The sequence below is a fragment of the Physeter macrocephalus genome, chromosome 2, assembly GCF_002837175.3.
Source record: "Physeter macrocephalus isolate SW-GA chromosome 2, ASM283717v5, whole genome shotgun sequence".
NCBI lineage: Eukaryota > Metazoa > Chordata > Mammalia > Artiodactyla > Physeteridae > Physeter > Physeter macrocephalus.
The window spans coordinates 129,996,926-130,010,233 of NC_041215.1; the positions used below are offsets into that span (position 1 = coordinate 129,996,926).

General features: G+C 40.8%; 2 protein-coding genes across 17 annotated transcripts in view; one reads left to right on the plus strand and one right to left on the minus strand.

The window, feature by feature from the left end:
- The window catches only part of TRIP12 (thyroid hormone receptor interactor 12), a 145,834-nt gene extending 144,438 nt beyond the window's left edge, over positions 1-1,396 (minus strand). For 7 of the 16 annotated variants that reach the window (XM_024124562.3, XM_024124558.3, XM_055090360.1 and 4 more), the window contains exon 1: positions 81-244. The gene's annotated coding sequence lies outside the window, so the exon portion shown is untranslated. Of the gene's footprint in view, positions 1-80; positions 246-1,090; positions 1,173-1,359 lie in introns of those variants that run through there. The other 9 variants (XM_024124563.3, XM_024124560.3, XM_007127045.4 and 6 more) reach the window with 4 other exon arrangements.
- The window catches only part of FBXO36 (F-box protein 36), a 107,036-nt gene continuing 94,444 nt past the window's right edge, over positions 717-13,308 (plus strand). The window contains exon 1 of the mRNA XM_055090427.1: positions 717-817. Coding sequence (XP_054946402.1) covers positions 722-817 — 96 coding nt within the window. The 5' untranslated portion in view covers positions 717-721. The remainder of the gene's footprint in view (positions 818-13,308) is intronic.

Genomic DNA, 13,308 nt, shown 5'->3' on the forward strand with positions numbered 1-13,308 from the left:
CCCCCCCCCGCTACCCCCCCAACCCCTCAGCACAGCCCCCTCCCCCATGGCCCCGCCGCTCGGAACTGCGCCCCAATTACCTAGTTGGGCCCCAAAGTCTCCGGTCCGGACTCGGTGGCGCGGCAGTAACTTCGACTCGCTCCCCCCACCCCCCCCCGGCGGCGGCGGCGGCGGCAGCAGCTCCTCGGGTCCCTTCAATTATCAGCTGAGCCGCAGCACTGCGCCCGGCGTGCGCCTCCGTCCGCACCGCCTCCCTCCCCGCCCTTTCGAACACCCTCCGGGAACTACTTTTCCCTTCGAATCAGCCGGACAGGATCGTCCGCGGGACAGGCCCCGCTGCCTACTCGCAGCTCATCACATCGCCCCTCCCTCCCCCAACGCCCGGCTCGACTTCCCCAGCGGCCTGCGATCTCCTCCCGATCCCTTCGAGGGACCAGGAAGGGGAATGTGGTGCTTCGCTTGGTATCCCTCCGCCGGGGTCACCCCCTCCCCTCGGTGGTAGCAGGAACTAATTCCCCTTCGGGTCACCCGGGACCTCAAGGTGGAAATTTCACGGCTCAGAGTTCCCTCTAACCCTTGGAAGAGGGGCCAATCACCCCAAGTTAGAAACACCCCGCCAGGTCAAAAGTAGGGTTCGATTTAAACCAGGGCTTTTGCCCCATGACCCTAATCAGGCCCCGCCCCTTCCTGGTTGTCTTAGCGACGGTGGTGGCGTCCCAAGATGGCGTCGTGGCTGCCGGAGACTCTGTTCGAAATTGTAGGACAAGGCCCGGCGCCAAGCAAAGACTATTACCAGTTATTGGTCACCCGGTCCCAGGCAAGTGCGAACCGCGGTTACCCTCTTTAGTAGCTCTCTGCCCGCCCCGGTGGAGCCCGGAACGCGAGCCGCGCTAGGCCGAGAGCGGCTGTGGCCAGCCGGAAGCGCCGGGTCCCTGCTTCGAGCCGGGAGATTTCCCTCGTCACCTCGGCCTCCTCTGCGGGCCCGGCGGCCCGCGTGTCTCTTCCCAACCCCAGCCCGGCTCGTACCCGGCGAGCCTTCTTGGCCTCCTCACAACGCCGCCCGCTCCCTTCTGTCACCCCGGGTTCCTACCCGCAGAGTTTCCTCCGCGCGAAAAGAAAAACAGGCGTTCTGGCTTGCGTGCAGCCTCACCTCACCGTGGGAAGGAGGGAAAGAAAGACTCAGCCAAGTGTCCCAAGGAGGAGCCGGCAGGGGAGGAGAGAAAAGGAAGATCTCTTTTCCAGGGGAGGGTTTAATTATGGGGGATTTTTCACATCTTATTGTGGTCTTACGTGTACCAAGGCCACATCAAAAATTCCTTATTTCTAGTAGGAATTGAGCGTTGAGAGCTTTCTCCTTACCTTTTCGGAGCCCCTTCTATCCCACTGAAAGTGTGCGGGGGGTGGTACAAAAATGTTTCAGCTGCTCTGCGCGTCAGCCCCACCCATAATGACATCTGCTTCACAACAATGAGACCGAGGATTATGTTATCGCTCAAGTAACTATCGGCCTATTTTTATGACTACTTTAGCCATTTAAGGTGGGCTTTGTGGATGATTTATTGTGCCCATGAAATGATCAATTTAAATGGGTCCTCCACTCGGAACTCGTTTCTGATTCCTCGCTGAGCTTACACCTGTCACCGAGATATTCGTGCACCTTGCACTTTCAAAAATGGTATTCCTAAAAAATGAAATTCAGAACTTGGTATATATTTCTTTTGGTGTACGTATTGAATATTTCATCAGATTTTTCCATGAGCCCTTCAATAAAATAGACAATGATTTTTAGAGCTTCAAAAGCATCTTTTAAAATAGAAATAATGTATATTTATTTTTAGATCTAAGATTTATAAATATTACAAGCGTAATATCAATTGATAGCCTATCGAACTTAAATTTTTAATTGAACACTTTTTAAGAAAACTTTTACATATTTAATTGGAATTTCTTTAATTTCTTAAAGACAGAAATTTACTCTTCTTGTACATTTATTTTAGGATTGACTGTTTTCCATTTGCTATAAGATGTATGATCCTAACAATTCTTCACATCTAGCATGAGTGATTGAAAGCAATATTTTATGTATTCTGACTTCACTTTCTATCTTATCTACCTCAAGCAAGTTAGAATGTTCTGATTTTTACTTTACAGCCTTTTCCATAACTTGTCTTTAAAAATTGTTTGAGTGTTTCTTATTCTTGCGAGTCTGGTATTATAAGCGTATTATACTGTAATATTGTAAGCCTCAACAAGCTAAATTACTTGTTTACCTTTCTGTTTTAGAAAATTAACCATAGCAGTCCTCCTGGTATTAGCTTTCCCCAAGAATGGTTCTGTTGTTGATGTTCTTCAGACTTTGCTCCCTAGTCTAACTTGGGCGCATGCCTTCCTTCAACTACTGTTTCATGACATTTTTCTTGCCCCTCCCCCAGAAGTATTCTTAATTTTTTTTCTTTTTCTTTCTTCTTTTTTCTTTTTTTAAACACGTCAGAAACTCTCTATGTCAGGCCCCATTTTTTTTCTGTTGCGTTGCTTATATGTAAAATCCTTTTCAAGTTCTGATCTTTTTTCTTTTTTTAAGCAGACTGAGTATATTCACTACAGTTCTACCAGTGAGAGTTAATCTCAAATCTGATTAATTCACTCTCTTTGTAAGGTAAAATTTGTTGTAAAAAAAAAATAGTAAATCTAAAAAAATAGTCTTTTCAGTCAACCATCTTGAGAATATGCTAGTTTCTAACCACAAGATAAGTTTTCTAAGTCTCAGCACAGGAAACCAAACATCCAGTGAGAGGCAATCTGACATAAATAAGTACTAAAAGACTAGAATTACAATGTGTTTTATAAGATGGACGTTTTTCTGGAGTGACTTTCTAAAATTGATTCTTGTACATATTTTCTCTTTCTTTCTGCCTTTATTCCCCAAAATGTTGTATATTATCCAAAATATGCTCCAGATTTAGATGGATGCTTCTTTCACTGTGATTCCCTTTTTTATTCTTTTTCATTGCTTTTATTTTTATTGGCTTTAAATCCAAATAACTGCACATTTGATATTGATTTAAAGGCAGATATATCTCTCATTAGCATCATACCACTATTGCCATAGTTCAAAATATATGAACATTGTACATTAGTATTCCCTTTGCCTTCTTGCTTATACAGTGACATTAAAATCATACTTTTATGCTTATAGAGACATTTCCAGTTAACAACTTGATGCCATGATTTTTTTTTTCTTTCAAAAACGGGACTTAGAGAATATAGCTTGAGGTCAATATAGCTTAATTCTCAAATCTGATCTTTATAATGATGATCCAGAGGCTTAGAAAAATCAGTGCCCTGCTTTCTAAATCAAAGATTTACCCAATTATTCTTTACTCTAGTTCTATATATAGAATATATATTATATTGGTTTCTAATTCTTTGAAAACTAGTAGATTCATAGTGAGTTAGGGCTAGAAAGAATCTTGAATATTACTTAGGCCAGGGATATTTCACACTTAGCTTCTAAGAAAGCCTTAAGTTGTGTTTCTGAATGAAGATCCTTTCCTTAATTTTATTTTATTATTATTTTTTTAACATAAATTTATTTATTTATTTATTTTTGGCTGTGTTGGGTCTTCGTTGCTGCGCACGGGCTTTCTCTAGTTGCGGCGAGCGGGGGCTGCTCTTCGTTGTGGTGCATGGGCCTCTCATTGCAGTGGCTTCTCTCGTTGCGGAGCACGGGCTCCAGGACACGCGGGCTTCAGTAGTTGTGGCACACGGGCTCAGTAGTTGTGGCTTGCGGGCTCTAGAAGGCAGGCTCAGTAGTTGTGGTGCACAGGCTTAGTTGCTCCACGGCATGCGGGATCCTCCCGGACCAGGGCTTGAACCCCTGTCTCCTGCATTGGCAGGCAGATTCTTAACCACTGCACCACCAGGGAAGCCCCCCCTTTCCTTAATTTTAATCAGCAACTTGTCATTTACCGTGGGGATGCAAAATATAAGAAGATTCCTGCCTTCGAAGAATTTATCATTCCTTCAACAAATATTGAGCATCTTTTATATGCCAGGTACTGTTCTAGATTCAGGGAATCATCAGTGAGCCAAAGTCCCTCCTCTCATGAAGCATATAGTCTAGTGAGAAGAATATAGTTAGTGACCTGATTTATATAAGCACTCTAATGGTTTAACTTTTGTTTTAAGTCCAAAGGAGGTTCTTGAGCAATTGCCAAGTTAATGAATAGCGCAAACATTTTAAAATCTATGAGTCCAGAGGAAGCAAAAATCACTTTAGACCATGAGGTCCAGGAGGGTACTGTTACAAGTATTTTACTCTTGGAATTCTGTCTTATTTGTCCTCTTGAAATAGAAGCGTTGCTTAAGGTGGTCAGAACTGGTGACTTAGGTTTAATGTGACAAATATTGGGAAACTGCTAGAAACAGTAACTATATGCTAAGTAGATGAGAGTTGGCAGATCTGGCCTTTTGCTCCTAATAACACGGGTGGTCGCCCCAAGAGCACCAATATGTTATAGTCACTCCAGCAGATGAAAGAAGGATGAAGAATTACAAAACAGATTAGTCTTAGTCTTATTTTATCTGTCTCATTAAATCTTACTCAAAACTCCAAAAAGATACCTGAAGTTAATGTCATATGAAAAAAAAAAAAAAATCCGAAAGCTCACTCCCCAAAAGTGGCAAATATTTTTCACATGCTTTAGAGCTGTAGCACTGACAAACTGAGAACACCTGAGGTCCCATGCCAGCCTGGGACAGGAAGCTGTCATTTCAGTGACTTCACAACAAAGTACTGTGCTGGTGCCACTTCAATCCACAGAAAGATTTAAAGATTTAAATTAAAAGATTGAAAGATTTAAATCTTTCAATTTGAAAGATTTAAAATTTAGTACAGTCTAATAAAAAGGTCAATCCATGCATCCTTTGGCCCAGCAAATCCATATCTAGGATTTTATATCCAAAAATGCTTTCACATGTGAGCAAGAATGTACACCAAAGTAAAATAATTGTAAATCTTTCCATAAAATATGATTCAGTCTTTTGAAAAAGATGTAATGGATCTTTTATTTGTTCAATAGACCAAATAAAATCTTAAGTAAGGAAAGCAAGTTGCTGAATTAAATAAACATAGTATGATCCCATTTAAAAAAGAACATTAACAGTTTTATTTTGTTTTAAATAAATGTTGGAAAAGCTAGAGTGATTCACTCTTATGGATGGAGTTATGGATTGCTTTCACTTTCTGCATTACATATTTCTGAAAGATCTGAATTTTTCTACAGTAATATTTTTATAATCAGAGAAAAGCAATAAACGTTTAAAATGAAAACATAAATGGATAACTTACTTTGAGAAGTTACCCTGCTCTGTGTGTCATCTTCCTCCTGTTTCACCGGCACCACCTTTGAGCCACTTCCCACACTAAATGATGGGCAGCATCAATAACGGTGTCATCAAAGATCCTGCTGTGTTTTTCTTTGCGGGGTTGAGCCTAATTCCACAGAGGAGGTGCAAGTTGGGTTAATGGTTGCTTGTAAAATTTTAAGGAGATTTTAGTGTCTAGAAACTCCCTGGCCTTACGTTTATTTTTGCTTTCGTTTTTGTTTTCAATGTAGGTAGTAATTACTTTTGAGAAACTAGGGGACTGCCCTCCCTTGACTTGTTGGGTGTGTGATTGTACTAATGAGCTAAAAAAGAGAGACGTGGAGGGCATTCCCTAATGGTCCATGGTTAGGACTGGCTTTCACTGCTGTGGCCTGGATTCCATCCCTGGTCGGGGAACTAAGATCGTGCAAGTCGTGAGGCCAAAAAAAAAAGAGAAAGAGAGAGAGTTGTGGAGAATAAAGTCAGGCAAAGATGGTATACTGAATAGATTTATTTGCCCTCCAGTAAAGCTTAAAGAACAAAAATTCTCAAATAAATCGAAATCATGTCAAATCGACGCCAGATTGCACATTTTGGGAGCTGGATGGGGTGCAGTCAATTTGATATTACGGTGGTATTTTCCCAGGGGACCCAAGAACCCCTAAATCATGCTCTGCCCTAGCCCTGCCCCCACCACGTAGGGTCCCCAAGAGTCATATGAGTAGAGACGATAAAGCAGAGGAGAGTAAACAGGTTTGCCTCTGCTTACTCTTTCCTTGTCCTTAATGGAACTTTCCCACTGATGGCACTTCACAGCCACGATGCCCGTTCTGCCCGGTGGCCACCAGCCACAACCAAAACGTTTCTACACAGAACTACTGCTGCTCTTTTTAAAGTACAAAGGTCAGTGGAATGCTTGCATTTGCTTACTTTCCTCTTCCCCATTGCTTAAGGCCAGACTTACCCTTCTGTTCTTCAGCTGTCTCTCAGAGGCCCTCATGTTCCTCTGCCCCTAAAGGTAAGATTTTCCCTTCTTCGCTGCACTTTAGAACTTTCCGTCCAGCCCTGCAAGGCCCTCCTTTGGGAGAGCCTGGGTTTTTCCTCCTGCTCCTTCTGACAGCAGCACCTGCAGTGAACATAGCCTGCCTGCACTGCAGGGTCAGCCAGGTGCTCACGCCTCCTCCCACATTATTCCTCTCCTGTTCCTCATACCTGAGACTCCAGAAAAATGATTCGCAGCCTGCGACACTCCAGGATGTGCCCCATTAAAGTTGGGAAATCACGTTTACTCAGAAATTTAAATTCCTTTTAAGTTTTTTAAGTGGCCTGTGGCACTTTTCAGGGGAGAGGGAGAAAATAATACCAACAAGGTGATTAAAGTTTTAAAAATAACAATATCCAGTCCTTTATCGTAACCCAGTAATCAAATGGCTCCTAAATCCTCATTTCAAAATTACATAAGAGGACTTCCCTGGTGGTGCAGTGGTTAAGAGTCTGCCTGCCGAGGCAGGGGATACGGGTTTGAGCCCTGGTCTGGGAAGATCCCACATGCCGCGGAGCAACTAAGCCCGTGCGCCGCAACGACTGAGCCTCCGTTCCAGAGCCTGTGAGCCTCCACTCCAGAGCCCGTGAGCCACAACTACTGAGCCCACGTGCCACAACTACTAAAACCTGCGTGCCTAGAGCCCATGCTCTGCAACAAGAGAAGCCACCGCAATGAGAAGCCCGTGCACTGCAACGAAGAGTAGACCTCGCTCGCCGCAACTAGAGAAAGCCCACGCACAGCAATGAAGACCCAACGCAGCCAAAAATAAATAAATAAATTTATATTAAAAAAAAATTACATGAGGACTTGATAGAGCTCCAGGATCATCTCCCAGGTAAATCGTTCATTCAGCATCTCTGAATGCCTACTCAATCTGGGCAGTTAATTTTGTCTCACCCTCTATTGACACAGATTTGCCTCCTAATTATATGGGGCAGTAGAGCACTTAATTGGGAGTCACTGAGTCATGGATCCTTTTATTCCTCCTACTAGTCTGTAAGCTCTTGACCTGAGGCAAAACACTTAATTTGTCTGGGCCCCGGTTGCCTCATCAGCATAATAAGGTTACTAGTCTAAGGGATCACTAAGGTTTATTCCATCTCTGAAATGCTATTTCACATGAAAGTAGTGTTTGACCCTCGAAAAAGCACTGAATTTTTTTTTTTTTTTTTTGAAAAATTGAGGGTGCATCGCAGATCCTGTACTAGTAGCTATATGACCTGCTGTAAGTTTCACCTGCCTGAGGTTCCATTTCTTCATCTGTAAAATGGACAGTTCAACCCTTGGCTACTTCACAGATAATGGTGAGAACCAAAAAATATAAAAAGCACTCCAGGCCAGTGTTTCTCAAAGAGAGGTCATGATCAAATAAGATTGGAAAGTCCTGGATTCAACACAATTCTATTTGCTTTTCTTCTCCGAAATTTCTCAGAGGCTTTAAAATCCTGCTGTGCAACAGGAATCTCTGAGAGGAAACAGCACCTGAGCTTTACGTACGGGCGTGTGACTACCGAACCCCTTTTCCTCTGAGCGTCTCAGGATCTGAGGTTCTGTGGATGCCCTTTGGAAAACACCCAGCAGTGTGCCTGGTACAAAGCAGCAAATACCGAAGAAATGTTTGTTAAGTATTTATATTGCCTTGTCTTCTCCCAATACCAAATCAGTCAAACTTCGCTTTTCCATGAAAAGCATTGTTCTAACTCGTTAGTCATCTCACGACTTGTGTTATTTTATTTATTATTACCATCAGCTTATGTTTCCACAGAAATACCTATTGATGTCTTGATTGGGATTGTAATGAATGTATAGGTCCATTTGTGGTGAATCGACATCTTTACAATGCCAAGTTTTCAATCCACAAATATAGTATATCCTTCCTTTTAGAATTTTTTAGATTTGCTTTAATTTTGCTCAAAGATTGCTTATAGTGTAGAAATCTTACATATAGCTTGTTAGAATTCGAGGTGTTTGACTTTTTTGTTCTATTGTAACTTAAACTCCTTTTTACAATTGTATTTTCCAATTGTAGCTACTAAGAAAAACACAATTGATTTTTGCTTCCAGTAAATTTCCTTTCATCTACTGATCTTGCTAAGTCACTTACGGATTCTTTTTTTCCTGAATTTTTGAAATGTATTTTTTTATACAGCAGGTTCTTATTAGTTATCTATTTTATACATTATTAGTGGATATATGTCAATCCCAATCTCCCAATTCATCCCACCACCACCACCCCTGCCACTTTCCCCCCTTGGTGTCCATATGTTTGTCCTCTACATCTGTGTCTCTATTTCTGCCCTGCAAACCAGTTCATCTGTACCATTTTTCTAGGTTCCACGTATATACGTTAATACGCGATATTTGTTTTTCTCTTTCTGACTTACTTCACTCTGTATGACAGTCTCTACATCCATCCACGTCTCTACAAATGACCCAATTTTGTTCCTTTTTATGGCTCAGTAATATTCCATTGTATATAGTGCCACATCTCTATCCATTCATCTGTTGATGGGCATTTAGGTTGCTTCCATGTCCTGGCTATTGTAAATAGTGCTGCAATGAACATTGGGGTGCATGTTTCTTTTTGAATTATGGTTTTCTCTGGGTATATGCCCAGTAGTGGGATTGCTGGGTCCTACAGTAGTTCTATATTTCATTTTTTAAGGAACCTCCTTACTATTGTCCATAGTGGTTGTATCAATTTACATTCCCACCAACAGTGCAAGAGGATTCCCTTTTCTCCACACCCTCTCCAGCATTTGCTGTTTGTAGATTTTCTGATGATACCCATTCTGACTGGTGTGAGGTGATACCTCATTGTAGTTTTGATTTGCATTTCTCTAATCATTAGTAATGTTGAGCAGCTTCTCATGTGCTTCTTGGCCATCTGTATGTCTCCTTTGGAGAAATGTCTAGGTCTTCTGCCCATTTTTGGATTGGGTTTTTTGTTTTTCTAATATTGAGCTGCATGAGCTGTTTATATATTTTGGAGATTAATCTTTTGCCCATTGATTCATTTGCAAATATTTTCTCCCATTCTGAGGATTGTCTTTTCGTCTTGTTTGTAGTTTCCTTTGCTTTGCAAAAGCTTTTAAGTTTCATTAGGTTCCATTTTTTTATTTTTGTTTTTATTTCCATTACTATAGGAGGTGGATCAAAAAGATCTTGCTGTGATTTATGTCAAAGAGTGTTCTCCCTATGTTTTCCTCTAAGAGTTTTATAGTGTCCGGTCTTACATTTAGGTCTCTAATCCATTCTGAGTTTATTTCTGTGTATGGTGTTAGGCCGTGTTCTAATTTCATTCTTTTACATGTAGCTGTCCAGTTTTCCCAGCACCACTTATTGAAAAGACTGTCTTTTCTCCATTGTATATCGTTGCCTCCTTTGTCATAGATCAGTTGATCATAGGTGCATGGGTTTATCTCTGGGCTTTCTATCATGTTCCACTGATCTATATTTCTGTTTTTGTGCCAGTACCATATTGTCTTGATTACCGTAGCTTTGTAGTACAGTCTGAAGTCAGGGAGTCTGATTCCTCCAGCTCTGTTTTTTTCCCTCAAGATTGCTTTGGCTTGGATTTCCCTGGTGGCGCAGTGGTTAAGAATCCCGCTGCCAATGCAGGGGACACAGGTTTGAGCCCTGGTCTGGGAAGATCCCACATGCTGTGGAGTGGCTAAGCCTGTGCGCCACAACTACTGAGCCTATGCTCTAGAGCTCGCTGAGCCACAACTACTGAGCCTGTGTGCCACTGAAGCCTGCGTGCCTAGAGCCTGTGCTCTGCAACAAGAGAAGCCACTGTAATGAGAAGCCCGCTCACCGCAACTAAGAGCAGCCCCTGCTCGCCACAACTAGAGAAAGCCTGCGTGCAGCAACAAAGACCCAACGCAGCCAAAAATAAATAAATAAAATAATTAATTTAAAAAAAGAGATTGATTTGGTTATTCGAGGTCTTTTGTGTCTCCATACAAATTATAAGGTTTTTTGTTCTGTAAAAAAATGCCATTGGTAATTTGATAGGTATTGCACTGAATCTGTAGATTGCTTTGGGTAGTATAGTCATTTTCACAGTATTGATTCTTCCAATTCAAGAACATGGTATATCTCTCCATCTGTTGGTGGGATTGCTGGGTCATATGGTAGTTCTATTTGTAGTTTTTTAAGGAACCTCCATACTGTTCTCCATAGTGGCTGTACCAATTCACATTCCCACCAACAGTGCAAGAGTGTTCCCTTTTCTCCACACCCTCTCCAGCATTTATTGTTTCTAGATTTTTTGATGATGACCATTCTGACCAGTGTGAGGTGATACCTCATTGTAGTTTTTTTATTTTTTAATTTTTTTATATGGCCTTTATTATGTTGAGGTAGGTTCCCTCTATGCCCACTTTCTGGAGAGTTTTTATCATAAATGGGTGTTGAATTTTGTCAAAAGCTTTTTCTGCATCTATTGAGATGATCATATGGTTTTTATTCTTCAATTTGTTAATATGGTGTATCACTTTTATTTATTTGCATATGTTGAAGAATCCTTGCATCCCTGGGATAAATCCCACTTGATCATGGTGTATGATCCTTTTAATGTGTTGTTGGATTCTGTTTGCTAGTATTTTGTTGAGGATTTTTGCATCTATATTCATCAGTGATATTGGCCTGTAATTTTCTTTTTTTGTCGTATCTTTGTCTGGTTTCGGTATCAGGGTGATAGTGGCCTCGTAGAATGAGTTTGGGAGTGTTCCTTCCTCTGTAATTTTTGGGAAGAGTTTGAGAAGGATGGGTGTTAGCTCTTCCCTAAGTGTTTGATAGAATTCACCTGTGAAGCCATCTGGTCCTGGACTTTTGTTTGTTGGAAGATTCTTAATCACAGTTTCAATTTCATTACTTGTGATTGGTCTGTTCATATTTTTGATGTCTTCTTGGTTCAGTCTTGGAAGGTTATACCTTTCTAAGAATTTGTTCATTTCTTCCAGGTTGTCCACTTTATTGGCATAGAGTTGCTTGTAGTAGTCTTTTATGACGCTTTGTATTTCTGTGGTGTCCGTTGTAACTTCTCCTTTTTCATTTCTAATTTTATTGATTTGAGTCCTCTCCCTCTTTTCTTGATGTGTCTGGCCAAAGGTTTATCAGTTTTGTTTGTCTTCTAGGTCTTCGTTAAACATTTCTTGCATCTTCTCGATCTTTGCCTCCATTCTTTTTCCTAGGTCCTGGATCATCTTCACTATCATTATTCTGAATTCTTTTTCTGGAAGGTTTCCTATCTCCAAGTTGTTTTTCTGGGGTTTTATCTTGTTCCTTCATCTGGTACATAGCCCTCTGCCTTTTCATCTTGCCTATCTTTCTGTGACTGTGGTTTTTCTACCACAGGCTGCAGGATTGTAGTTCTTCTTGCTTCTGCTGTCTGCCCTCTCATTCATTTACCAATTCTGATAATTTGTAATTCCTTTATTTTTTTCTTCCAGCTTTACTGAAATATATTTGACATACAACACTGTATAAATTTAAGGTGTACAACATAATGATTTGACTGACATACATTAGGAGATGATTACCACAGTACGTTTAGTTACTATCCATCTTCTCACATCAATATAAAATAAAAGAAGAATAAAAAAGATTTCTTAGTGACTAGAACTCTTAGGGTTTACTCTTTTAACAGCTTTCATGTATAACACACAGCAGTGTTAATAGATTAATCATGTTGTACTTTATATCCCTAATACGTATTTATCTCATCGCTGGAGGTTTGTTCTTTTGACCGTCTTCATCCAATTCCCCCTTCCCTCCATCCCCGCCTCTGGTAACCACAAATCCTATCTCTTTTTCTATAAGTTTGTTTGTTGTTGAAGTATAATTGACCTACAATACTGGGTTAGTTCCTGGTGCACAAAATAGTGATTCCATATTCCTATACATTGCAAAATGATCACCATGATAAGTCTAGTTACCGTCTCTCACCATACGAAGATAGTACCTTATTATTGACTGTATTCCCCACTCTGTACATTTCATGACTGTGACTCATTTATTTTGTAACTGGAAGTTTGTACCTCTCAATTTCTCTCACCTATTCCATTCATACCACCACCGCCTTCCTCTCTGCCAACTAACTGCTTGTTCTCTATATCTATGACTCTATTTTGTTATACTTGTTCATTTGTTTTTCACATTCCACATATAAGTGAAATCATATGGTATTTGTCTTTCTCTGACTTTTTTCACTTAGCATAATACTCTCTAGGTCTATTCATGTTGTCATGAATGGCAAATATCATTCTTTTATGGCTGAGTAATATTCCATTATACATATAGACCACATCTTCTTTATCCATTCATCTGATGATGGACGCTGTGGTTGCTTCCACATCTTGGCTATTGTGAATAACGCTGCAGTGAACATAAGGGTGCATATATCTTTTCAAATTAGTGTTATTGTTTTCTTTGGAAAAATACCCAGAAGTGGAATTGCTGGATCATATGGTAGTACTATTTTTAATTTTTTGAGGAACCTCCATCTGTTTTCCATAGTGGCTTCAACAATTTACATTCCCACCAACAGTGCACGAGGGGTCCCTTTATCAATATGTATGTGCCTATTACCATTTTCTTAATTGTTATGGGTTTGTTTTTGTAGGTCCTTTTCTTCACTTGTGTTTCCCACTTAGAGAAGTTCCTTTAGCATTTGTTGTAGAGCAGGTTTGGTGGTGCCGAATTCTGTTAGCTTTTGCTTGTCTGTAAACCTTTTGATTTCTCCATTGAATCTAAATGAGATCCTTGCCAGGTAGAGTAATCTTGGTTGTAGGTTCTTCCCTTTCATCACTTTAAATATATCATGCCACTCCCTTCTGGCTTGTAGAGTTTCTGCTGAGAAATCAGCTGTTAACCTTATGGGAGTTCCCTTG